This window comes from Martes martes (assembly GCF_963455335.1).
Source record: "Martes martes genome assembly, chromosome: 1".
Taxonomy (NCBI): Eukaryota; Metazoa; Chordata; class Mammalia; order Carnivora; family Mustelidae; genus Martes; species Martes martes.
Genome location: NC_137888.1, coordinates 106,102,957 through 106,128,115, shown reverse-complemented (window position 1 = coordinate 106,128,115; position 25,159 = coordinate 106,102,957). Strand labels below are relative to the sequence as shown.

The window sequence follows — 25,159 nt, the reverse complement described above, 5'->3', positions numbered from 1 at the left end:
TCATCATAGACCAAGAAGTAGAAGTTAACATTATTTCAATTAACATTTCCAACCACATCAGGAGATAAATTAATAGATCCACCATTTATTTATTCCTATTATGCTGGGTCCTCAATTAAATGATTTACACAACTTTCTCATTTCAATTTCGTAACAGCCTTATACAATAAGCATGATCTTCACTTGAGATAAGAAACTTAAGTTTAGAAAAGTAATTTGCCAAAGATCACACTACCAGTTAACTAGTACTCTGACTCCAAATTCTGTCCTCTTCCTTTTTTGGGGGGCGGAGGGTAGGGATCTTTAATCGAAAGTCAAACTAATACATTTTACGTTTTCAGACATGGTTTCTTGTTGGACAATCATTTACAGAAGACCTTAACTCTATGTCTTGGGAGGAACATATTCCTGAAAACACCTGGGAGCCATGAAGAAAGGTCAAAGCAGAACAAGAGTGGTTATTTACAGAAAAGGGCATATTCTGCACCCCACCGCCTGACCCCGTACAGATTCTATGGCAGTGGAGATATGGGAGCCTTTGAAGGCAAAGGGAACAGGCTGCAGGTCCAGTAACCACTGGTTGACCTCCCAACTGAAGAGCTCTACTAGGAAGCCTTTATCTGCCCCCATTTAAGGTTTTATGAGGCCAAGATTTCATACTAATAACTTTTGATGTATTTCTTCAAGTTCTCAAGATACTGGTTTTAACTATATTACATGCTGTCAATTTTTTATTTTATTGAAATTTTAACTTATTTAGTACTCATGAACTATTAGTGTTGTATTTTATTCTTGGATAGCTTTATTTAGCTTACCCTTTTTTAAACATGTTTTTATAACTACATTATTTATTTCTGTGTAGCTTATTTTAATTGTATTATTTATTTATTGTATAATTTATTTTAATTATATATGGGATACATTTTGTTTTTATATTTATTATGTTTAGAAATTTCATTTTTAAATTTTCTTATTTAATCCAGACAATTCAGGAAGAATTACTTTTGTAAAGATTAGCTGTTTCTTGACTATAAATGGTAGACCGGGGGAAAAGATGGTTGTGGAGGTAATAGCCATGGGATATGTTCACACTCTACACAGAGGAATTATTTTTCTTTAATTAAATCTCCACACAAACCATCCCCTGAGAGCAACACAACTAAACCTGAATTCCTTTCTTATGCTGTATAATACACAGCTTCCTTTTCAGGGAATTATATGCATAATAACAAAGCCAAACTCTTTGTTATATGTAATCACTGTGTATTAGGGCAGCCACATAAACAGATAGAGAAAAGTAGGACAGGCAGAGATTCTACTTGAGAAAGGATTAACAGCCCAATTTCCTGTAGTCTGCTTTAAGTAAATACTCATAACATTAAGTCTTGTGATGATAACTTCTGGAAAGAGATATTATGAACAGTCTACTGTCAAACTTCCGAATACTTCAAATCTTCTAGTTAGTTGACTGTCTGTGGTAACAGCTTTTGTTCTCACTCTCTCCAAAACAAAACAAAGAGAATCAAGACAAACCACCATTAAAACCCCCCAAATTGAATGTTTGGTATTACATAAGATCAGTCTAGCATTTTTCACACAAGACAGTATTTATATAAAATTTACATTCAAATATTTCTGTTGTTATAATGAAACTTGTTCAGAAATGAAACAGAAACCAGTTGTTAGAGGGAGGGGCCACAAAGAAAGGGGGTGTGTGTGTGTGTCTCTAACACAGGGAGAGACAAATAGACTTCTCTCACACGCAGCCAGTCAATGGCGTAATAACAGCCATAGAGAAGTGAAAATTTCAAAGTACAGGAAAAAGTCTAACATCTAATATTTTTACTAAAACAAATCCCAACTCGGGAAAAAAAAAAAAAAAGATGGAATGAGTTTTCCTTTGGCCACATCAAAAGAAGCATTGTTCCTATCTCTGATTAAGAGATACAGAGTTCAAATACAGTCGGAATAATCCCTAGAGTTCCGGAGGCATGGATTTTTATAACTAATTCTACTGTTAATACATGTAAGTCATATATTTCAGCTTATGTGAACCTAAACAGCCCTACTTATAAAACATAATTATCCTTTTCCCTTAAATTTTCCATGAGAAAATGGAGGAGTATCAAATAGATACTGGAGAGGAGATGGAAGGGTTGAAAAGTGAAAAAGATTTAGAATTAAGTATGTATGAACATGGCTTAAAGAATTCTACCTTTTCATGTTTCTCTCTCAAAATATAACCATGTCCAAATATAGCCAGCCAACCAAAAGATAAATGAAAATAAAAACTCAGGAACAGAAAAATCATGGCAAAACGACAGCTGAAAAGCTCAAAATCCATTTTCAAAAGATTAAACAATTTATGGGAATTGTGGACACAGGAAAGAATGTATGTGTTACTGGCCTCAATAAGGTTAATTAAAATTAAGAGGGATGGAGAAGAGAGGTGGGAGCAAGCATGAATTCACGTGTTTCCTTACTGGCTTGGCATCACAGATACTATAAAACAGAAATGTAATTATAAATAAATAATTCCAATCTGTTACAGTCATTCAGATTTTTTTTAAGCTGTAGTGATATTTATTAAGAAATAGTATGGTGAAGAAATATTAATTTGAAATTCAGAAAGCTTCCTAACGGAGACTGACTACTATATTTATTTGTAAAAGCAAGCATTTCCTGATTTAGGAAGATAAGAAGTACCTGGACTGATGGTCCCCCAGTGATAATGATGGTTATTTCTGGGTAATAGGATCTTACAAGGTAATTTTTATTTTTTATTTTTTTAAAGATTTTATTTATTTATTTGACAGAGATCACGAGTAGGCAGAGATGCAGGCAGGGAGAGAGGAAGGGAAGCAGGCTCCCTGCTGAACAGAGAGCCCGATGCGGGGCTCTATCCCAGGACCCTGGAATCATGACCTGAGCCAAAGGCAGAGGCTTTAACCCACTGAGCCACCCAGGTGCCCCTTATAAGGTAATTCTTAAAAAAAATTCTTCTTTGTAACTTTCTGTTTTGCAGGATTTAAAAAAATAATGAGTATGTATATCACACAAAAATGTTTTTTTAAAAATCACCTCTGTTATGTAAATGTGCTTGTTGTATATAATTTTTCTTCTGAAGGGTTTCTGGAATGTATGGTCTTAAAAAATCCTTGACAAGAACGTCAAGTTGCAATTTACCCAACTCAAAAGAATAGGAAAGAAAAATGAGTTTATAATTCTCACTGTAACTTGTAGGGCTAAATATATATAAAAAGTCTGCCTTACTTCCCATTTCAGAATCCTGGGAAGAGAAAGGCGCCGGGTGGTGCCAAGTCAGAGGCTGCAGCCCGGAGGGGCAGGCACCAAGGAGTTACAGGGAGGCCACATCACGCTGCAACTTCTCTTCTGAAAACTGCAGCAGAATGTGGCTGTCAAGTCCCATCCCGCCCCCTTAGTCTCTGCTTCCCTGCTGTAACTCCCACCTGCACCAGGTGCTCAGCTGTGCCTCCTTCAGTTCTGTGCTCTGCCTTTTGGCAGTCTGGAATCTGTTACAGCAGTGGTTCCAACCTTGGCTGTATAGAGGGATCATGTGGGAAGCTTTAGCACTGGGTCCCCATCCAGAAACTGTAATTTCATTGTTCTGGGGGTGCAGCCCGAGTGCTGAGATTTTCTCAAAGTTCCCCAAGTGACTGTAATGTGCAGCCAGGGTTGAGAAACTACATCACAGCCTTCTTTGACCTTTTCCAGCGTTCTCTGTATCCCCTGAAGGTTTCCCTCCAGCTCCTCATGCTCATTTTCCTCCACAGAGGATAGAAGAGATGATAAATGACAAGACATCCATAGAATCGCTACACGGAATACACAGAATCACGGTCCAAAGAGAACAAGGACATCCAGCAGTCACGTGCCTAAATCCTGCAGCACAGCCAGATCCAGGAATATAAAACCTTTTGTGAGAACAAAGAGGACAGGCACTCCTCACAATAACTTTAGGAGGCTTATACTCCTGGGAGCACTAAACAGTGATTAAAATCTAGTTGAATTAAACTCAGGTGGCTGAGAGGGCAGCAGAAATAGAATTAATTCCTAGTTTCAGATCAAAACCGACTTCGATATGTCTAAGTAGTCATTCTCCTACCTCTCGTTGCTGCTGGTTCAAATTATGGGAATTTCTCTGGCAAAGGGCAATTGTCTCTACCATGGTATCTTCAACATCCTTCAATGAGAGCTCCTCTTTGGTCTCTAGATTCAGAAAAATTGTTAACAGGACTTAAGGATGTATTACTGATAATCCTCAGAGCTTCTGTTAAAAAATTATCTTTTTCTTGGCATAGCACTGTTTTGTATTATGAAATCTTCCATAAGCATGATACCAATGCTTAGTAGATTAAAAACAGATAATTTTGTTTCCATGTAAATGCCTGACATTCACAGGACATATAAAGCACATCACACTTAGCGTTTTAATATACTTTAGCTATGGAACAGCTCTGATCATCTGTGGGTTAGTCAGCAGAAAGATGACCTTTCACCTTTCTTGCTCTACCGTTTGTTTCTTCTTCCCTCTATTTCTTAGATGTAAGTCATCCTTCAAGATACTATCTTAGGCCTGCTCCTTTTCATTTCCCAATAATCACTTCCTTTTGTGGTTTCAACCTCAGGTCCTTGCCAATAACTTCTGAATGTACACCTGCAGCCCTTGTTCCTTTCATCATCTGCTGGGCGAACTCTCCACAGACTCTATCCATCTCTACACGGATGTCCTGCGAGCACCTTGAGTTCATATGCACAAAACCCAGATCACTTTTTTCCTCACTTCCCAAACTAAGTTAATGAAAGCACCTTCTTTAGGTCAGTTTATAAATCTTCATCGTCCCTGATGTTCCCTCCCCGCTTTACCCACACATCCAAATAAATTGTCACTTCTGTGGATTCTACTTCTGTGCCCTCACATGTCGTGACTTTTCCCCTATGCTGCTCTTCATCTCCTGTGAACTACAGCAACAACTCTTAATTAAACTTCTGACTTCTAAATCTTGCCTCCTTCATTCTCTTTGACACTGTCACAAGCAAACGTATCAGTCTCATCCACAAAAGTCATTAAAGGCTTCGAAGTTTTAAAAACAGAACATAAGTAAACCTCTGACCCTAAGTAGACACAGTAACCATCTGGCTCATGTTCTCACCCTCTGTGCTCTTCCTCCGCTGCGCTCTTACTCCTGAGTTTCTGGTCAAGTACTTTCATACTCATGTTCTGCTCAGCCCAGGTGCCCTTTCCTTGCCTTTCCCTATCAAATTTCTAGTCATCATTCCAGTCTTACTTCAAAGGTCACATCTTCCACAAATGACCTTTGATTCATCAGTTACAAATCATTCCCTAATTTTTTACAATCATTTGTCACTCTCACTGCTTCTCTTTGATAATACTTGATTCCTCCAGCATTCAAAGTTTTTATTTACGTATCTGTCTCTTTCACAAGACTATTGTTCTTTGGGTAAGAGCTGTGTTTTAGCCATCTGTGTATTACTCTCATGAGCACCATGTCTTGCAATTAGCAAATCCTCCAAAATTCTTAGGCACACAGAAAAAATTAAATCTGAGAGTAAACAGTGGACATGAGACTATTTCTGAAAAATTGATCTTCAAAGAAATTTAAATCCAAAGAACTGGCTTCTCTACACATATTACTTACAAATCATTGTAGTGGTTTTAGGGAAACATTCTTCTTTTCCCTCAATCTCCCATGTAATGTGTGCAAAAATTATTCTAACAACAATAAGAAAAATATCATAAATGCAATAAATCTAATACAAATTGACTAAACAGAGACTAACAGTACAAAAATAACAATTAAATGCTTAGCTGAACTAAATATGGAAAAGTCAACCAACTGTTTCCTAAGGCTCCAAGAAGATGCCGTGTAATACAAAATGATCCAGATACAACACAGATCCTATCATATAAGACCGAGCCACGGAAAACAGATGAATATAATTTATAGAGAATTAGGGTAAAGGAGTTTAAGGAAATGTGTGGGCAAAGGGGGTCTAAGAAATGTGCTGATGTGTTGAAGAGGTAGGGCAATCTAAAAATCACCTATTGAATGAACTTTGGAAGAGCTATTTTGGAAAATTTCAATAATGTGAAAAGAAATCATCCTACTCAAAAGCGGGCAAAGGACTTGAATAAACACTTGGCCCAAGAAGATACACAAATAACCAATAAGTATGTGAAAAGATGCTCTCTATTACCCGTCAATGGGGAAATGCAAAGCAAAAGCCCACTAAGCTATCACTTGGCACCCAGGAGGATGGCTATGCTCAAGAAAAGAGAAAAGAATAAGTGTTGGTAAGGGCTTGGATGGACTGGAATCCTCAGTGGTGTGCTGCTGACGGCCACATACACTGAGGCGGCCAATGCGGAAGTGAGTGTAACAGCCGCTCAAAAATTAACATTAGAATTACTATTTAATCCAGCAGTAACACTTCTGGGAATCTACTCCGAAGAAATGAAAGCAGGGTCTCAGAAAGATACCTGGACAGCATGCTCACAGCAATATTCTTCACAAGGGTCGGGAGAAACTGAAGTGTCCACGGACAGACAAAAGGATGCAAGATGTGGTACATACATAAACCAAAATATTATTCAGCCTTTTTAAAAAGGAATGAGATTCTGACATGTGCTACAATGCAGATAAATTGTGAAGACATTATGCTAGGCCAACATGCCAGACTGAAAAGGGCAAACGCAGGATGATTCCAGTTATAGAAGGCCAGTCATCAAATTCACGGAGTGGGAAAGCAGAATGGGAGGTGCCAGGGACAGACGGGGGCAGGGAATGGGAGTAATTGTCTCAGGGGTACAAAACTTCAGTTTGGGAAGTTGGAAAACTTCTAGAGATGGATGGTGGAGATGGCTGCAGGACAGTGTGAATGGACTCAATGCCAGTGAACTGGACCCTTACAAAGGGCCAAAATGGTAAATTTTGTGTTACGTATATTTTACCACAATTTAAAAAAAATGAATCTATGTCCTAAAACGTCAAGGAAAATAATGGGAATTTTACATCTGTCTGTGACAAGGCCATCTAAGATTCCACACTGTCAAGTTTTACTGCTTTGTGCTAAAATTATAGAAATTCACTATAGAAACCCCGGCTATTACTGATTAGAAGTTCTGATTTGTTATTGCTCAGTACATTACAGTAACTTTAAGGACATTAGTTATGCACCTCATTTATATATAAGCAAAAATTGGCACAGAAATAAAACAAAAAAAAAATCAGTATTAGTGAACTCCACTGACAACTGGTATCACAAAGCCACAATGGTTTCCATGATTCCCCATTATAAGCCCTTGAAAATGAGCTAAAATTGGGATCAATGTTAAAGTATTTATACAGATCAATGTAATTAGTATTTAGTAAATGCAGTTTCTTAGACAACATCTTTTAAAACACAGGGTCCATGGGAAGAAATAATTGTAAATCACACTCAAGAACTTACTTTCATCTTGATGTGTTATCTCTTGAAGTTTGCTTTGTAGTCTCTAGGAGGTTAAAAAAAAAAATGCAGGAGGTAAGAAGGATACAGTTACCTAGTTCACAAATATTTGAACTAATACATTTTATTTTTTATTTTTTAAATTATTTTTTAAATTCTTTTTTTTTTAACACCCAGTGATCACAACATGTGTCCTCCTTAATACCCATCACCCAGACAAACACATTTTATTTTATTTTATTTTTTATTTTTATTTTTTTTATTTTTATTTTTTATTTTTAAAGATTTTATTTATTCATTTGACAGACAGAGATCACAGGTAGGCAGAGAGGCAGGCAGACAGAGAGGAAGAAAGCAGTCTCCCCGCTGAGCAGAGAGCCCGATGCGGGGCTCGATCCCAGGACCCCGGGATCACGACCTGAGCCGAAGGCAGAGGCCCCAACCCACTGAGCCACCCAGGCGCCCCTATTTTTATTTTTTTTTAAGATTTTATTTATTTATCTGACAGGGAGAGAGAGAGATCACAAGTAGGCAGAGAAGCAGGCAGAGAGAGAGGGGGAGGCAGGCTCCCCGCTGAGCAGAGAGCCCGATGCGGGGCTCAATCCCAGGACCCCGAGACCATGACCTGAGCCGAAGGCAGAGGCTTTAAACCACTGAGCCACCCAGGCGCCCCCAGACAAACACATTTTAAAGGAAAAACCTGAAGAAACAACGAGGTTAAACAACAAGGTTAAAGATAGGTCCCTTAAATACAAATCAAAACCACAATGAGATACCACCTCACACCAGTCAGAATGGCTAAAATTAACAAGTCAAGAAATGACAGATGCTGGCGAGGATGCGGAGAGAGGGGAACCCTCCTACACTGTTGGTGGGAATGCAAGCTGGTGCAACCACTCTGGAAAACAGTGTGGAGGTTCCTCAAAAAACTGAAAATAGAGCTACCCTATGACCCAGCGATTGCACTACTGGGTATATACCCTAAAGATACAAACGTGATGCTCCGAAGGGGCACGTGCACCCGAATGTTTATAGCAGCAATGTCCACAATAGCCAAACTATGGAAAGAACCTAGATGTCCACCAACAGATGAATGGATTAAGAAGATGTGGTATATATACACAATGGAATACTACGCAGCCATCAAAAGAAATGAAATCTTGCCATTTGCGACGACGTGGATGGAACTAGAGGGTATTATGCTTAGCGATATAAGTCAATCAGAGAAAGACAACTATCATATGATCTCTTTGATATGAGGAAGTGGAGATGCAATGTGGGGGGGTTGGGGGGAGGTAGGAGAAGAAAAAATGAAAGAAGATGAGATTGGGAGGGAGACAAACCATAAAAGACTCAATCTCAAAAAACAGACTGAGAGTTGCTGGGGGGAGGGGGGATGGGAGAGGGTGGTGGGGATATGGACATTGGGGAGGGTATGTGCTATGATGAGTGCTGTGAAATGTGTAAACCTGGCAATTCATAGACCTGTACCCCCAGGGATAAAAATACATTATATATTTATTAAAAAAAAAAAGATAGGTCCCTTACTGTCATTCAGAAGAGAATTCTGGGGTATACATAAAGCAAAGCTAGCAGTATTGGAAGGGACCCAAAATACCAAGTGTCACTTATCCTGCACCACGTCTGCTTCTGTTGTACCATTATACCGTCATCAATGACATTCTTTAGGCACAGTAATAAAGAGCAGGATTTATCCAGACTTTGGGTAAGGGAATAAAAGTCATACTGGGCTATGAGAAAAAGGGGTGGGTGGGAATAAAAAAAGAACATAAAGTGTGTCTCCATAGCATGGGGCACAGTCTTGAGTATGACAGCTCTAAATATGCAAATTGCAGTGTCCACTGCTACACCAAATACTAGATCCTTAGAAAGCCTTAACCGATGATATTCCAAAGGATTTTTTTTTAAGATTTATTTATTTTAGAGAGACAGTGAAAGAGAACATGGAGGGAGGGGTGGAAAGAGAGGGAGAGAGACAGAAGCTCAGGCAGACTCGCTGCTGATCAAGGAGCCCCACATGGGGCTTAATCCCATGATCCTGGGATCATGACCTGAGCTGAAATCAAGAGCTGGATGCTTAACTGACTACACCATCCAGGTGCCCCTCAAAGTTGTCTTAATATACACTGAGGCTGACCTTAATATATCCTTTCTACTCCAAATTTGTTCCTTTCCTTGAGGTCCCTTATAGGCTAATAATGTAAAGCTAAAAATCACACAACTGTCATTAACCACTCCCTCTTATTCCTTCCATACCATATTCAAATGATCAACAGTTCTCAAGTCCAATCCTCTCCCCACTTCACCACCACTACCACTACCCCTAGCGTAAGCCTCATGGATTCATTACCTGTACTACACAGCCTCGCAAATGCTCTCTGCTTCCTCCCCAAGTTTTACCTCCCCCTTCTCTGTAGACCCCCATCCTCCTACATTTACCAGAGCAATCTTCATGAAACAACATCATGTCAGTTCTTTTGCTTAAAAACCTTTAAGTGGTCTCATGTGATAATAAATCAGTCCTAATTCTTCAGGGTGTCCTACAAAATCTTCCCAAATCTGGACCCAGCCCTTGCTTCTAACCTCACCTGTCTATACATTGATAGTGGAGCCCCAGCAGAGCTGCTGGATTCTCTCCTAGCAGCTCATATTTCTCTGTGTTCCATGCCTTTGTAAATGCTGGTCTTATTCCCTGCAAGGATATCCTGCTTCTCTTTCCCCCATCCATGCCAGGAATATGTTTAATTTATCCTTTAAAAATAGAATCATGGTATCTTCAACAAACTGCAAGGAAAAAAGAGATTAAGGGTAACTTACACATTAAAAGAGGCTGAGAGCCTACGCCTCTGTGGAATATTCTTCCTGGCCAGTTTGGTGACTACATAGCTAGAGAAAAACTAGAAGCCAATTTGGAACTTTTTTTAAAAATATAAATAGGATATCCCTAATCTGTAAGTAGATGACAATATTCAAAATCACTGAGGTAATACTTCACACCCATTAAAATGGCTACCATCAAGAAAACAGTTTTGGAGAAGATGTAGAGAAATTAAAACCCTTCTGCACTGCTGATGAGAATGTAAAATGGTGCAGCCACTATAGAAAACAGTATGGCAGTTCCTTCAAAATTAAAAATATTATCATTGAATTCAGTAATTCCATTCTGGTTATATGCTTAGTAGAAATGAAAGCTGGGTCTTGAAAAGATATCTGTACACCCATGTTCATAGCAGTATTACCCAGAATGGTCAAAAGGTGGAAGCAATCCGAGGCTCTAGCAATGGATGAATGGATAAACAAAAAGTGGCATACACATAAAATTGTATACCACTCAGCCTTAAAACTGAAATTGTGGCACATGCTACAACATGGATAAATCTTGAAGACTTTGTGATAAACGTACACAAAAAAGCAAATACTCTGTGATTCCAAGTATATGAGGTACAGCAGTCAAATTCATAGAGTCAGGAAGAATGGTGGTTATTTGGGGATGTGGGGAAGAGAGGGTTATTATTTAATGGGTACAGAGTTTCCGTTTCAGAAGCTGAGAAAGTTCTGGAGATGGATGGTGGTGATAATTGCAAAACAATGTGAATATACTTAATTTCACCAAAATGGTAAATTTTTGTAATATACAAAAATTTTATAACAATTTAAAAAGTGGATAAAAATTTTTGTAAAAAATAGACCAACTGTTGGTGAGAATGTGTAGCAAACCAAAACTCATACGTTATTGGAAAGGATGTAAAAGAGAATAGCTACTTTGGAAAGAGGTCTTATCATGTCTTACAAAACTAAACCTACACCTATCCTGTGACCCAGCAATTCCACTCCTTGGTACTAACCTCAGGAAAATGAAAACATTTAGTACAAGAGTGATCATAGTAGATTTATTCTTTTTTTTTTAAGATTTTATTTGTTTATTTGACAGAGAGACACAGTGAGAGAGGGAACACAAGCAGGGGGAGTGGGAGAGGGAGAAGCAGGCTTCCCGCTGAGCAGGCAGCCAGATGCGGGGCTTGATCCTAGGACCCCAGGATCATGACCTGAGCCAAAGGCAGCCGCCCAGTGACTGAGCCACCCAGGCGCCCCCATAGTAGATTTATTCTTAATAGCCAAAACCTAGAAATAGCCCAGGTGTCAACCATCAAGAGAATGAACTGTAGTATATTCATACACTTAAATACTACTCAGTGATAAAAGAAACAAACTCCTGACACATCTCAAAAATATCATGCTGAAAGAAGAATTATACAAGAGTACTATTGGAGGACTCTGTTAATATAAGTGCATAAAAAAGGTAAAACTAATTCAGAAAATCAGAAAACTGATTCAAAAAATCAGAAAAGTGATTATGTGTGGGGGTATGGGAATGGAAACTGAGTGTGAAGGAACATGAGGAACTTTCTCTGTGAAGGTAATGTTCTCTATCTTGTTAGGAACTAGGAGCACAGGTGTGTGCATATATCAAAACTCAGTACATGATACACTTAAGACTCATGCATTTTACTGAATATAAATTTCACTTTAAAAAATACCAAAAAGAAATGGTGAGCTCTAGTCAGTGACTAAACTCTAGTCACGATAAAATCTAGTCATGATAAAATGTAAATATTTTTACATTTTGTGATAAAACGTAGTACTGTCTGCAACTTATTCTGACACACACGAGATTAAGATGGATGAAAACTTACACAATGTTACATGTCAAGTATAACTCAATAAAAAAAAAAGATGGGTTGATGAATGGAGGCCTGGAAAGAAACATGACAAAGCAAATATAGTAAAATACTACCTTTAGCATTATTAAGAAGGCACCATGAATATCTCCTTTTTTTTCTAATAGATAGGCAGTGACTTCATGAAGTTGATACTTCTGGGTAATCTAGGAAATGAGAAAAGATAAAGATTTTTGTTCACAAATCTTGTTTGTGGATCCTATTAAGGATGAAAACAACATGACAATAAATAATAAATTCATACCTCAGTAGTAGTCTATGGTCCAATATAATATGAAATTCTTGACTTTCTAGTCTTATAAGTGGCCCATCTTGGCAGTTCTAACTAAACCATGTTCATCATGGATTTAATTTAAAACTGTCATTTACCTGAATGCGTATATCCACAGGAAAAAAGTAACACATACACATAATAGGAACAATATAAATCAGAAAATATTTAGAACAAAATGGCAATGAAACACAACAAAACGACTTGTGAGATCTTAATAAACATCAATAAACTAAGAGTTTCTAATAAGTAAAGGAAATACCAAGCAAGCTCAGAAGAGAAATTAGAAAGACAAATGCAGAAAAAAATGCTATTGAAAAGAAACAAAGGAAAAACAATACAGAAGTTTAACAAGCCCCAAAATAGTCTTCGAAAAGACTAATAAAGTGGAATAAAACTTTCTTAGCAAGAAGAAAAAAGAGAGGCACAAATAACATTAACAGGTTCAAAGGAGAAAAACCTATGATCCTCTCAATAAATATACAAAAAAGTATCTGATAAAATGCAATACCCATTCTTAACAAAACCAAAAACAAAACACTATTACCCAAACTGAGAATGGAATTTTAATAAAAATTATCTATCAAAAAAAATTATCTATCAAAATCCTAAAATAAACACTACATTTAATGTAAGATGTTAGACATCTTCCCTTTTAAATCAGAGAAAAAAAACAAAATAAAAAAAAATTTTTTTTAATCAGAGACAAGGCAAGAATATATACTGTCATTGCTTCTATACAGTAATATCCTAGAGCTCTTGCACATCTGATAAGAGAGAGAAAACAGGGTAAGATTGAAAAGAAAACAAAAACAAAAACAATTACCCTTATTCTTGGAAAGTAGTATTGTCGTAAAAAAAATCTAGAAACTATGTGAATGAAGAATTCAGATTCTTTTTGATACAAACAATGTAAAAAATTAATAACACACAGCAGCAGCAATCAATAAAGATGTCATTTCAAAAACTTTCACCCTTAACAAAAAGTGTAAGTATTTAGGAACAAATGTAAGAAAACACATGCAAGAACCTTGTATATCATATAAAAGTTACTGAAACCTCACTAGAGAGAATCAAAGGCTTTTAAAAAGACAACCAGGTTCCTGAATGTGAATACTCTACATTATGAAATGTCAGTCTTCCCTGACTGAACTCATCTAAAATTCAATGTATGTATTTCATAGAAACACTGGACTTTTTTTTTTTTTTGAGGAACCTGACAATGTGATTTCTAATTTGATGTGAAACAGTAAGAGCCTAAGAATAGACATAGAATTTTAAAGAAAAAGAATGAAGGATGATTTTCAAATAATAAGCCTTATTGTAAAGCTGTATTAATTAAAATATGTGGTAATGGTATAAGGAAAGACATGACCAAAGGAAGAGAAGAGCTCCCACAGACAGATCTACATCTCTTTGGGAGTTCGGTACATAGCAGTAAGGCATTCTGAATCAGTGAGGTAAGGACACCAAAATACCACATGGACCATTGGTTATACACTGGGAAAAGATACATAAATCCCTCTCTTGATCTGTTTACAAAAATAAATTCCAGATGGATTAAAGGTCTAAATGTAAAAAACTCAACTATAAAACTCATATAAGAGGATATCTTTTATACCATCAGAGTGGAAAAGGAAATAAGACCCATACAAAAATCTAAACTTTAAAGGAAAAGACAGGTAAGTTAAAATAGAAGTCACTAAAAACCAAGTTAAAAGACTTGCCACAACAGACTGGAAGAAGTCATCTCCAACACATAACATCAGCAAAGGATGAGAGATGCAGAAATCAGAACTTCTACAAATCAGTAAAAGCAAAAACTCAATAGAAAAATGGACAAATGATACAAAACAGATAATTCAGAGAAAAGAAAACCAAAAGAGTCATTAAACATATGGAAAGATGTTCAATGTCATGAGTAATCAAAGATACCCACCACGCTGGCAAAAATTAAAAAGTCTAAAAATGTTAGGTATCAGCAAGAATGTGGAAAAACAGCAAATAATGGGTGATGAGAACAGAAACAAACAGATCACTGTGGCAATAACAGTAGAATAAAGCTACTCTACTGTCAAAAAATTCCACCTCTAAATAATTACTTGGAGAAACCTCACATGGGCACACAAGATTGGTACAAAGATATATAATGTAGCATTGTTTATAATGGTAAAGGATTAGAAAGAATACAAGCGTCTATCAATAAGGAAATAAACTGTGGCACATTCATTCAATTGATATTAAATGACTATTAAAATGAAGGAAGTCAATCTACATGTATAAAACTGATAAATTAAAAAAGTAATGAAGAAAGCAATTTTTCGGGGTGCCTGGGTGAATCAGTGAGTTGAGCCTCTGCCTTCAGCCCAGGTCATGATCCCAGGGTCCTGGGATAGAGCCCTGCATCGGACTCTCTGCTCAGCAGGGAGCCTGCTTCCCTCTCTCTGCCTGCCTCTCTGCCTATTTGTGATCTCTGTCTGTCAAATAAATAAATAAAATCTTTAAAAAAAGAAAGCAATTTTTCAATGGGATATGTACTATATGATACCATTAATACAAATTCTGAAAACACGTAAAACTGTATCATGCATTTTATAGGTGAATACATATACAGAGAAAATAAAAAACATGGAGGGGAAGGCTCCGCTCCCCATCTTCAGGTTGGTGGTGACCTCAGGGGAGAGAGGGGAACAGACAGATAAAGGGTACTTTATTTCTAAAACAAACAACGAAGATCTGAAGCCAGTAGGGCAAAATGTGAACATCTATACAATTGGATTGGTAGGTACATAGATATTTGATATTCTGCACATTTCTATAGATTTTAAATACTTCACCACATAAAATGTGTCAAGTGTGAGCAATTCAGGAGGTGGTACAGAGAACACGGGCTACTGGTTCAGAGCACTGACAGTAACAGAAAGGAGGAATAATGGTAGCTGACAAACAAACTTTAAGTGAGGAACAACAACCTCTTTCAGATTAGAGTATGTCTGTGTGTGTATGTACACACACGTGCACATGCACAGTCATTTCCATTTGGAAACAGGAGAAAACAAGGGAAGGGGTTCAAGGCAATGAGTGGGTAAAGGCTACTGACCGCCTGAGCCCAAGTCTTAAGCACCACAGGACTATCTAACTAATCAGTGCCCACAAACAAGACCTTGGTTTTTCCTTTTAATATATTTTTATTGCATTCCTTCCTCCAGGCTTACTGTGCTGGTTAGAATATCTGTGAAACTTGATTAATAACAATGATGAACATGTGCTGTTTCTGACTTGACTAGAATTAAGGGGCAGCACGATGGAGGGCATGTGCTATGGAGTCAGACCAGCCGGGTTCAATCCCAGGGGCTATGTATTGGAACACGTGAGTATCCTTCTGCCCACGTGTAAACTGGTGACTGATGAGCATGAGTGCTCTGTTGTCTGCTCCACGTTACCGCTCTTACCTGGATGGTTTCTTCCAGGCGGTAGCACTCAAGGACCTGCAGTGTCTCTATAACCTGGTTTGGGCTGAACTGACACAACAGCTCAATGAACTGCTCCGTCACACATGGAGACATCTGCACCAATTCCTGATGTACGTGAACACCCTCCCTGAAAACATAACCGGCAAGAGAGAAGCATTATTTCACCACATCTGTAATTAAGGCTATAGGTAAGAAGTGCTAAATCCTTGAAACCAAGACTACCTCCTGGTGAGGGAAATTGTGAAGTCAAAGTCTCACTGTTACTTGGGTTGTTAGGGTGAACTGTGGCTTACATCAGAGACAATCTACATCACAACAGTACTCAGTTTATAGTGACTACCTAAGGAAATGGTATTCAGTGAAAGTGCCTCTAAAGGAACAACAAAGTTGAGTAACTATTATTAAACCAACTTCCAGCCTAAACAGGGGTCCTTACTGTACTTCCCTCACAGCGCCAATCACACCATGGTGTAATTACTTCTTTAATTACCTTTCTCATCTAAAGACTATCAACTCTCAGAGGGTAGGCATCCAGCATCTTCTCATTAACGAATTCCTAATGCCTGCAATAGTGCCCTGTATGTTGTGAGGGCTAATTATTTAGGTATTGTTAAACCAAATGTAGAAAGTGGATGAATGGCAGGGTACACAGTATTTATGCGTTCATTTGTCTTGTATGTCAGCGATTCGCAAAACCCACCAAGCACTGGGGATACTGGGGCGCCTGGCAGGCTCAGTTGGTAAAGCATGCAACTCTGGATCTCGGGGTTGTGAGTTCAAGCCCTCGCCCCCCACCGCCCCCGGGGCATACGGCTTACTTAAAAAAAAAAAAAAAGCTAGAGAAATAGGGTATTAATTTTTTTTAAATATTTTATTTATCAGATAGAGATCACAAGTAGGCAGAGAGGCAGGCAGAGAGAGAGAGAGGAAGGGAAGCAGGCTCCCTGCTGAGCAGAGAGCCGGATACGGGGCTCCATCCCAGGACCCTGAGATCATGACCTGACCCAAAGGCAGAGGTCTTAACCCACTGAGCCACCCAGGCACCCCTAGGGTATTAATTTTAATCATGATGGACACTCAACTACCAGTGGCCAAAAGTAACTATTTAGAAAATCAACTACTGTTCATTACAGAACAAGAATCATCTCTGGAGCTTCAAGAAGTCAGTTGCTTCTGGGAGCCCTATCTTCTCTTCAACACTCCTCAACCAAAGCTCCTTATATAATGATATCAGAATAGGGTTAATAAGATACAGAAATGCTTGGGAAACTAGCCTTCTGAAGAAATGTTAAGGCAGATGGTTTAAAGCAACACCTCCCAGCTTTTCTCACGTCATGGCACACAGAGGAGGACAGTGCTCATATGGCCCATCAGAGTAAAGAAGACTGATCACAGGGGACTATGGGTGCCCCAAAAGCCACCCCAAGAGCTGAGGGGCTGGGTCTTGGGGCACACCTGTAACCCAGGCACAGCACACCAAGAGTCACAGCAGGGAGCTCTGGACTCCACTGAGATTAACCTGAGGTTATAAATACTCTGCAAATGATGGTAAATAGCCCTCCTATTTTTAGTAGTAAGAGACTTCAGTTACAAAAAGAGGAATTATATTTAGACAAAGGAAATCTTTCCTAAATTAAGAGTCTTGTGACACTCTGTCCAGACCAGAGGCTGAGTGCTAAACTCATTAATTACGTTCTGCTGCTTGGGGCTGTCAATACTTGCTGATGGGCTAATTCAGTGTGTCCTCAAATTGGCTATAAATCTCTCAGATCAAGTTTCCTTTCTTTTTTCTTCTCTTTTCTTCCTTTTGTACTTCACAACTGCCTTTAATGCAGAATTTCGTAACTGGTTATTTCCTATGTAGACCATCACCTTAGTTCTTCCCAAAAATTATCTTCTGGGAAGGCAGAATTTGAAAATTATCTTTTTAAGTGTTCCTGTCCCAACTACACTATAAACTCTGAGAGCAAAGGCTGTGTGGCTGGCATTCGATGTCTCCCAGCACTCACATAGTCTTGGCACATAGTAAATAACTACTTAGTAAATGTACACTGAATTACACTGAATTGATAGGCAATAATGCACTGGATTGCCTTCAGAAAAAGGGAACCAAATACAAGATAGAAGGGAGAGAATTACAAGAACTAGGGCTCTGAATTTAGATTGAGCTATGAATGAATCTTGTCAGAAAGTTCTACATGGACAAAATAGAAAATGCACATGATAATGCAGGGAAATGATGGTTCTTTGTGCAGGATTAAGATTTTGTCTCAACAGAATGCTCAGTAAAAGAAAAAGGGAATGCTATTCAATGATCCTTGACGTTAAGGTGAGCCAGTGTTCTTTTCAGATGTTCATACCACACTGTAGGTAGTGCTAATACTTTATCTACATCAGACTTGTTAATATGTCTTATAAATGCAAAATTATGGAGCGAATTAAGACTAGACGTTAGCATCTGCCAATGAATCCAGTACTTGATTCTTTCCAGAACATTTACTGACAAAACTCTTTACAAGTACTGAAGGTGTGACTATGCATCAAACCAAGCAAATCTCTCAAACAGACTGTGATGCATTCATTTGGGAGGGAAATAATACGTCTGCTGGAAGATGACCAGGCAACATCAATATAATCAAAACTTTAATAAATAAGCTAACATTAATGAATTTACATCCATTTCTGACTACTGCTTATCAGTCTGGCACACATACACCATTTGTTACATCCATTTCTCAAAGCTACTTCTGTTACTTTTCTATTAGCCACCCATTTTGCCACTGCTAACTTTATCAAAATTATGTATTTTAGACATAAACCTTATCTACTTTTTAAGTATTTTAATATTAATTTTAATATTTTAATAATAGCCCTGACTTACGGATATGAACATTTAAGTATATATAAAAGGTAGAATTTTACAAGGCAAACACAAGACTTTTCTCTTGTCAGCTTTAAAAGAAAGCATATACATGCCTTGTCAAACACACACACACACACACCAATGATGCACCAAAATTCACATTGGGGAAAACATCCATCCTTACTTGGGTTGTGAAAATAATTTAAAATTATGATCTTGTAGTACATTTCGCTATTTCTGGGGAAGGATAAACTATGTTTCAGTTTTAAATAAATTACATCATTAAAATGAGTCAAATTCAAATTCTCTTTAAAAAATTTGACAAAGAAAATAAATGTTGCATGGGGATGAGGAAAGTCTAGCCCAGTCTCTCTCCTTCACTCTAAATATTCACAAAAATAGGCCAGTCTAGACTACTCGAGATTTCTGAGGAAGAGAATTTCACAGTCTCCCTGTAACTTGTTTTGACAGTTTAGGGCTACCTCAGCTTAGCCTAAATCCTGCCTGCTTGAATTCCCTGCTCATCCCCATAAATCCGGGTGGTAGCATATTGATGACTACGTGGTACCTTTTAGACTGAGAACTCAAATGCATCACTCAAAACACACAAGAGTAAAAACAATCATTCTCCCTGAGGTCTTCGTTCTCATCAAGTTGTTTTACAGGGTTGTTAGGCTGAACTTCCAGCTTTCCATATACATTCCAAGTTAAAAATGCCACAATGGAGGGGCATCTGGATGGCTCAGCTGGTTAAGCACCCAACTCTTGATTTCAGCTCAGGTAATGATATCAGGTTTGTGGGAATGAGCCCTGCGTTGGGCTCTAAGCCAAGCGTGGACACTGCCTGGGATTCACTCTCCCCCTCTCCTTTTGAGCCTATCCCCCCAACTCCGATTAAAAAAAAAAAAAAAGCCACAATGTAATCCCATGTCATTCGAACAAAACATTAATGAATGTGCCCATCTGCCTGGTAAACACCGTTAAGTGGGATCATTAAAGGTAGCAAAGACAGTACCTACAAAATATATATGGAATTGTACCAACAGTAATGTCCCGCAAACTGGGTAGGAGAGGCTTAGATGGAAACCCATCCTATGGCAAGAAAGAATGTTGTAGCTCGTATCTCCAGGATGGCCCTCTACCTCGTGCAGAGCGGCCAGTAGTCCTCACACAGAACAGCCACACTCCCTTATCAGCTTGTAGGAGGCACAGGGCTAAGCAGACAAGTGCACCATTGTGTCTAATGGCAAATATTCTGCCACATCCAATCGATGTAAGAGCAGATGTAAGCTAGATCTGCAGGGGACTTGTTCACTTTCCATTTCCCTAGTCTGACTGCTAATCAAGTGTCAAAATGTCCTCCTCCAATCTTAATAGAATTCTTGTTATCTCTGATACTCACAAAAAAGAAGGCACTGTTCTGAATGTTCTCCTGCATTAGCAGGAAAAATGGCTTTTATAAGCTAACAGAAATAAGAGCCTAATGATTTTCCTAGAAATTAATTTCGCTCCATAACCTTATCATGTATAAAGAGTGCCTGGATCGTTCCAATGCTGTACAGACTTTGATTAAAAACTCAGAGAGTAAGCTCAAACAATTCTTCCAAAATACCACTATTAGTGGTGGTAGTAAGAACCGAATGCTGAGATTATCTGCAATGTGTATTTTCTTGCCCTGCCGAGCTCTCCTTCACACTAAAATCCACCAGTAATCCCACTAGCAAGAATTGTTTCAATGCGGCCTAAATCAAAGAAAGACTGGAAAGGAGCAGGCCCTGTCACCTCAGCATAATACCCAAACTGGGGCATTTTCAGGTCTGGATGAGATCCGAGATGCCATTCTCTCTCCAAAGTGACAGACACAATTGGAGACAAAAGATATGCAGTTCTGTGACCCTGCCACAGGGACATTCTTTATATGGTTTTCAGAAACCGTTTTTGAACTGATCCTGGGTCAGCCTACTATAAATCTAATGTGATATCCACATATAATGCTGAACATATAGAGAACAAAGGCATTTCATTTCTGGTCTGGCATGGAAAGAGCTTGGAAGTTAACACTTCCATCCTCACAGGAAAAGTGCTGAACAAACTGAAAATCAACACCTCTTCTTCGATCTGCCTGAGAGCTGAGGTCCTGGGGAAAAGTGCCACCCCTGAAATAGAGAGCAACAGGCAGGTGGATATAAATAATAACCAGCACCCACTGGAGTAGAGGCCAGGAGCAGAGACCACCGCTGCTGGAGCCAGTAATGGAGTAGGAAAACCTCAACTAGAAATGACAAAATGCCAGCAATTCACTGTGGACAAATTTAAGAGTTAAATTCTAGGGAGCCAAGTCTTCGGGGGTTGCAGGGGAGTTCTCACACTGTCTTGAATTTTATCTGAGGAGCCACCAGGTTCTCACGGTGAAGACTAGAGAAAAATCCAGTCAGGCTTCCAGTGGAGAAGAAAAGTAGCCATTTAAAAATACATCCAGAGCATTTTTTTCTTAACAAGGCCTACTGTTGTGGACTTATGCCCCCTACAAATTCATAGGTTGAAGTCCTAACTGCCAGTACCTCACAATGTGAGTTTATTTGGAAATAGCCACTTTGTCAATATTATTAGTTATATTAGAATGAGGTTATGCTGGAGGAGGGCAGACTCATAATCCAGTATGACTTGTGTTCTTAAAAGAAGGGGAAATTTTGACACAGACGTACGTACAAGGAGAATGCATGTGAAAATGAAGGCCAAAATCAGGGTGACGGCTTTTGCAAGCTCAGGAATGACAAAGATTGCCAGCAAATCACCAGAAGCTAGAGGAGAAACATGGAAGAGGCTCCTTCTCACAGTCCTCAGAAGGACACAACCCTGCCACCACTCGGTCCTGGATTTCTAGCCTCCAAAACAGAGACAATAAATTTCTGTTGTTTAAGTCACACAGTTGTGTGCTTTGTTAAGGCAGCCCTAGCAAGTGAATACAACTGCCCTAAAGGAGAACTATCTCACTCGAGCCTAAACAAGCTGAGGGAAGAGAAATAACCCAAGTCCAGCCCTTTCTAGCTTTTCTGTCTCACTTAAAGGGCAGAGGGGCTACTGAGAAGTACTTGGGAGGGTCACTACCCAGAGACATAACTCACCAACAGAGTGAACACAAATCACAGGACTATGGAATACCTCCCCTTCACCATACCTAACTACAACATCAACAGGGCATGCCTATATAATAGGGAAATATAACTGAAAGAACACACAGCTCGGACTTTAGGAAAAGTCTCTAGGGAAAGCCAAAGACAACCAGGGAAACAAGTGTGGCAAGTGTAGCCTCATTCCGAGCCAGATAAACATTAAAAAGTCATACCAAAGGCCTATTTGTCTCAGTTCCTTTCATGCAGTACCTCATTTCAAGCTTTCAAGAAAAAGTTACAAGAACATCCTAAGAAACAAAGAAAGGATACAGCCTGAAGAGATTCAGCAAACATCAGAACCAAACTCAAACAAACCAAACCAAACTGGATTTATCAGACGGGATTTAAAACAACTATGATTAATATGCTGAGGGCTGTAAAGGAAAAAGCAACATGTAAGAACAGATGGGTAAAGTAAGTAGAGAAATGGAAACTTTAAGAAAGAATCAAATGAAAATGTTAGAAATGAAAAATACTGAACAAAATGAAGAATTCCTTTGATGGCTTCACCAAAAGCCTGGACACAGCTGAGCAAGGTATGTCAGTAACATGTCAAAGAAATTTCCAAGCTGAAATAACAAAGGAAAACAAAACAAAACAAAACAAAACTGTGGGCAGGGGGGCTCAGAACAGAATATCCAAGAACTGTGGGACAAGTATAAAAGGTAACACCTAAGGAAAAGAGAATATGGGACAGAAGAAATATTTGCAGCAATAATGACTGAGAATTTCCCCCCAAATTAATAACAGATACCAAACTACCCCTCATGAAGCTCAGAGAATACCTACTAGGACAAATAGCAAAAATCTAGAACTGGGCATATCATATTCAAACTGCAAAAAATCAAAGACAAAGAGAAAATCTTAGAAGAAGTCAGAGGGAAGGAAAACACCTTACCTGTAGAGGACCAAGGATAAAATTACACCAGACTTCTCTCATAAACCATGCAAGCAAGAAGAGAGGAAAGGGAAGTATTTAAAGTGTTGAAAGAAAAAAACCCATCAACCTAGAATTCTGTATCCAGCAGAATTCTCTCTCAAAAGTGAAAGAGAAAATACTTTCTGAGACAGACAAAAATTGTAAGAATATGTCATCAGTAGACCTGCCTTTCAAGAAATGTTAGAACTTCCTCAAAAGGAAGGAAAATGAGATAGGTCATAAATTTGGATCTACATGAAGAAAGAGCATTAGGGAAGGAATTAATGAAGGCAAAATGAAATGTTTTATTTTTCTTATTCTTAACTGACCTAATAGAAAACAGTCTGTCCAAAACAGTAATACTAACAATGTAGTCAGTGATTATAACTTAAGGATAAGTGAAATGAATGACAGCAATAAGGGACAAGAGGGAGGAATTAGGAATCCTCTGTCATAAGGCACTGATCCTATGCCTGGGAACTATGGTGTTGATACTGGACTTGGATTAGTTATAAATGTGTATTGCAAACTAAAGGAAAACCACTAAAAAAATAAAAATAAAAAATACACAACAACTGATATACTAAGAGAAGAGAAAAAAGTGGAATCATATAAAATGCTCAATTAAAACCAAAGGGAGAAAAGGTAGAATACCAAGGGGGAAAAAGAAAAAAGAAAAAAAGAAAAAGCAAGGGGAATAAAAGCAATGAATAAAAAATAGTAACATAAATAGAAAAGAAAGGGTAGGATTATAAAAGCCACACAGAGCCTTAAAATTTGTTTTTCTTTGACTGACTTATTTCACTCAGCATAATGCACTCTAGTTCCATCCACATCATTGCAAATGGCAAGATTTCATTCTTTTTGATGGTTGAGTAATATTTCATAGTATATCTATACACCACATCTTTAGCCATTCATAAGCCAATGGACATTTGGGCTCTTTCCATAATTTGGCTATTGTTGATAATGCTGCTATAAATATCAGGGGATGCATGTGCCCCATCAAATCACTATTTTTGTATCCTCTGGGTAAATATCTGGTAGTGCAACTGTTGAATAGAGAAGTTCTGTTTTTAACTTTTTGATGCTCCTCCATACTGTTTTCCAGAATGGCTGCACCCGTTTGCATTCTTACCCACAGTGTAAGAGGGCTCCACTTTCTCCGCATCCTTGTCAACATCTGTTGTTTCCTGAGTTAATTTTTAGCCATTCTGATAGGTGTGAAGTGATATCTCATTGTGGATTTGATTTGTATTTCCCTGATGATGAGTGATCTTGAGGATTTTTCCATGTGTTTGTTGGCCATTTGCAGGTCTTTTTTGCAGAACTGTCTGTTCATGTTTTCTGACCATTTTTAACTGGATTATTTTTGGGGTGTTGACTTTGAGAAGTTCTTTATAGATTTATAGATTTTATCCAGTATGCCATTTGCAAATAACTTCTCCAATTCCATTGGTTGCCTTTTAGTTTTGTTGGTTGTTTCCTCTGCTGTGCACAAGTTTTTTATCTTGATGAAGTCCTAGTAGTTCATTTCTGCTTTTGTTTTCCCTTTCCTCCAGAGATGTATCCAGTAAGAGGTTGCTACAGCAAGGTCAAAGAGGTTGCTGCCTGTGCTTTCCTCTAGGATTTTTATTTCCTATTTCACATTTTGGTTTCCTATCTTAGGTCTTTCATCCATTTTAAATTTATTTTTTGTGTATGGTATAAGAAAGTGGTCTAGTTTCATTCTTCTGCAAGTGGCTGTCCAATTTTCCCAACACCATTTGTTGAAGAGAATGTCTTTTTTCTATTAGATATTCTTTCCTGCTTTGTCGAAGATTAGCTGTTGTGGGTCCACTTCTGCGTTCTCTATTCTGTTCCATTGACGTAGGTACCTGTTTTTGTGCCAGTAACATACTGTTTTAATAACTACAACTTCGTAATATAACTTGAAGTCTGGAATTATGGCAGCTCCAGCTTTGCTTTTCTTTTTCAACATTCCTTTGGCTATTCAGGGTCTTTTCTGGTTCCGTACACATTTTAGAATTACCCGTTCTAGCTCTATGAAAAATGCTGGTGTTATTTTGACAGGGATTTCATTCTAGACTGCTTTGGGTAGTATAGCCATTTTAATGATATTTGTTCTTCCAATGCATGAGCATGGAATGTTTTTCCACTTCTTTGTGTCTTCCTCAATTTCTTTCGTAAGTGTTCTACAGTTTTCAGA

At 38.3% G+C, this 25,159-nt stretch overlaps 1 protein-coding gene across 2 annotated transcripts in view; it reads right to left on the bottom strand.

Annotated features, from left to right (window-relative positions):
* VPS8 (VPS8 subunit of CORVET complex) overlaps window positions 1-25,159 on the bottom strand; it is a 251,261-nt gene that overhangs the window by 65,405 nt on the left and 160,697 nt on the right. For both annotated transcript variants that reach the window (XM_080796297.1, XM_080796298.1), the window contains exons 36-39: window positions 15,975-16,122; window positions 12,308-12,397; window positions 7,495-7,537; window positions 4,127-4,230 (exon numbers count right to left, since the gene is read on the bottom strand). In XM_080796297.1, the coding sequence (XP_080652423.1) occupies window positions 4,127-4,230; window positions 7,495-7,537; window positions 12,308-12,397; window positions 15,975-16,122 (385 nt within the window). The remainder of the gene's footprint in view (window positions 1-4,126; window positions 4,231-7,494; window positions 7,538-12,307; window positions 12,398-15,974; window positions 16,123-25,159) is intronic.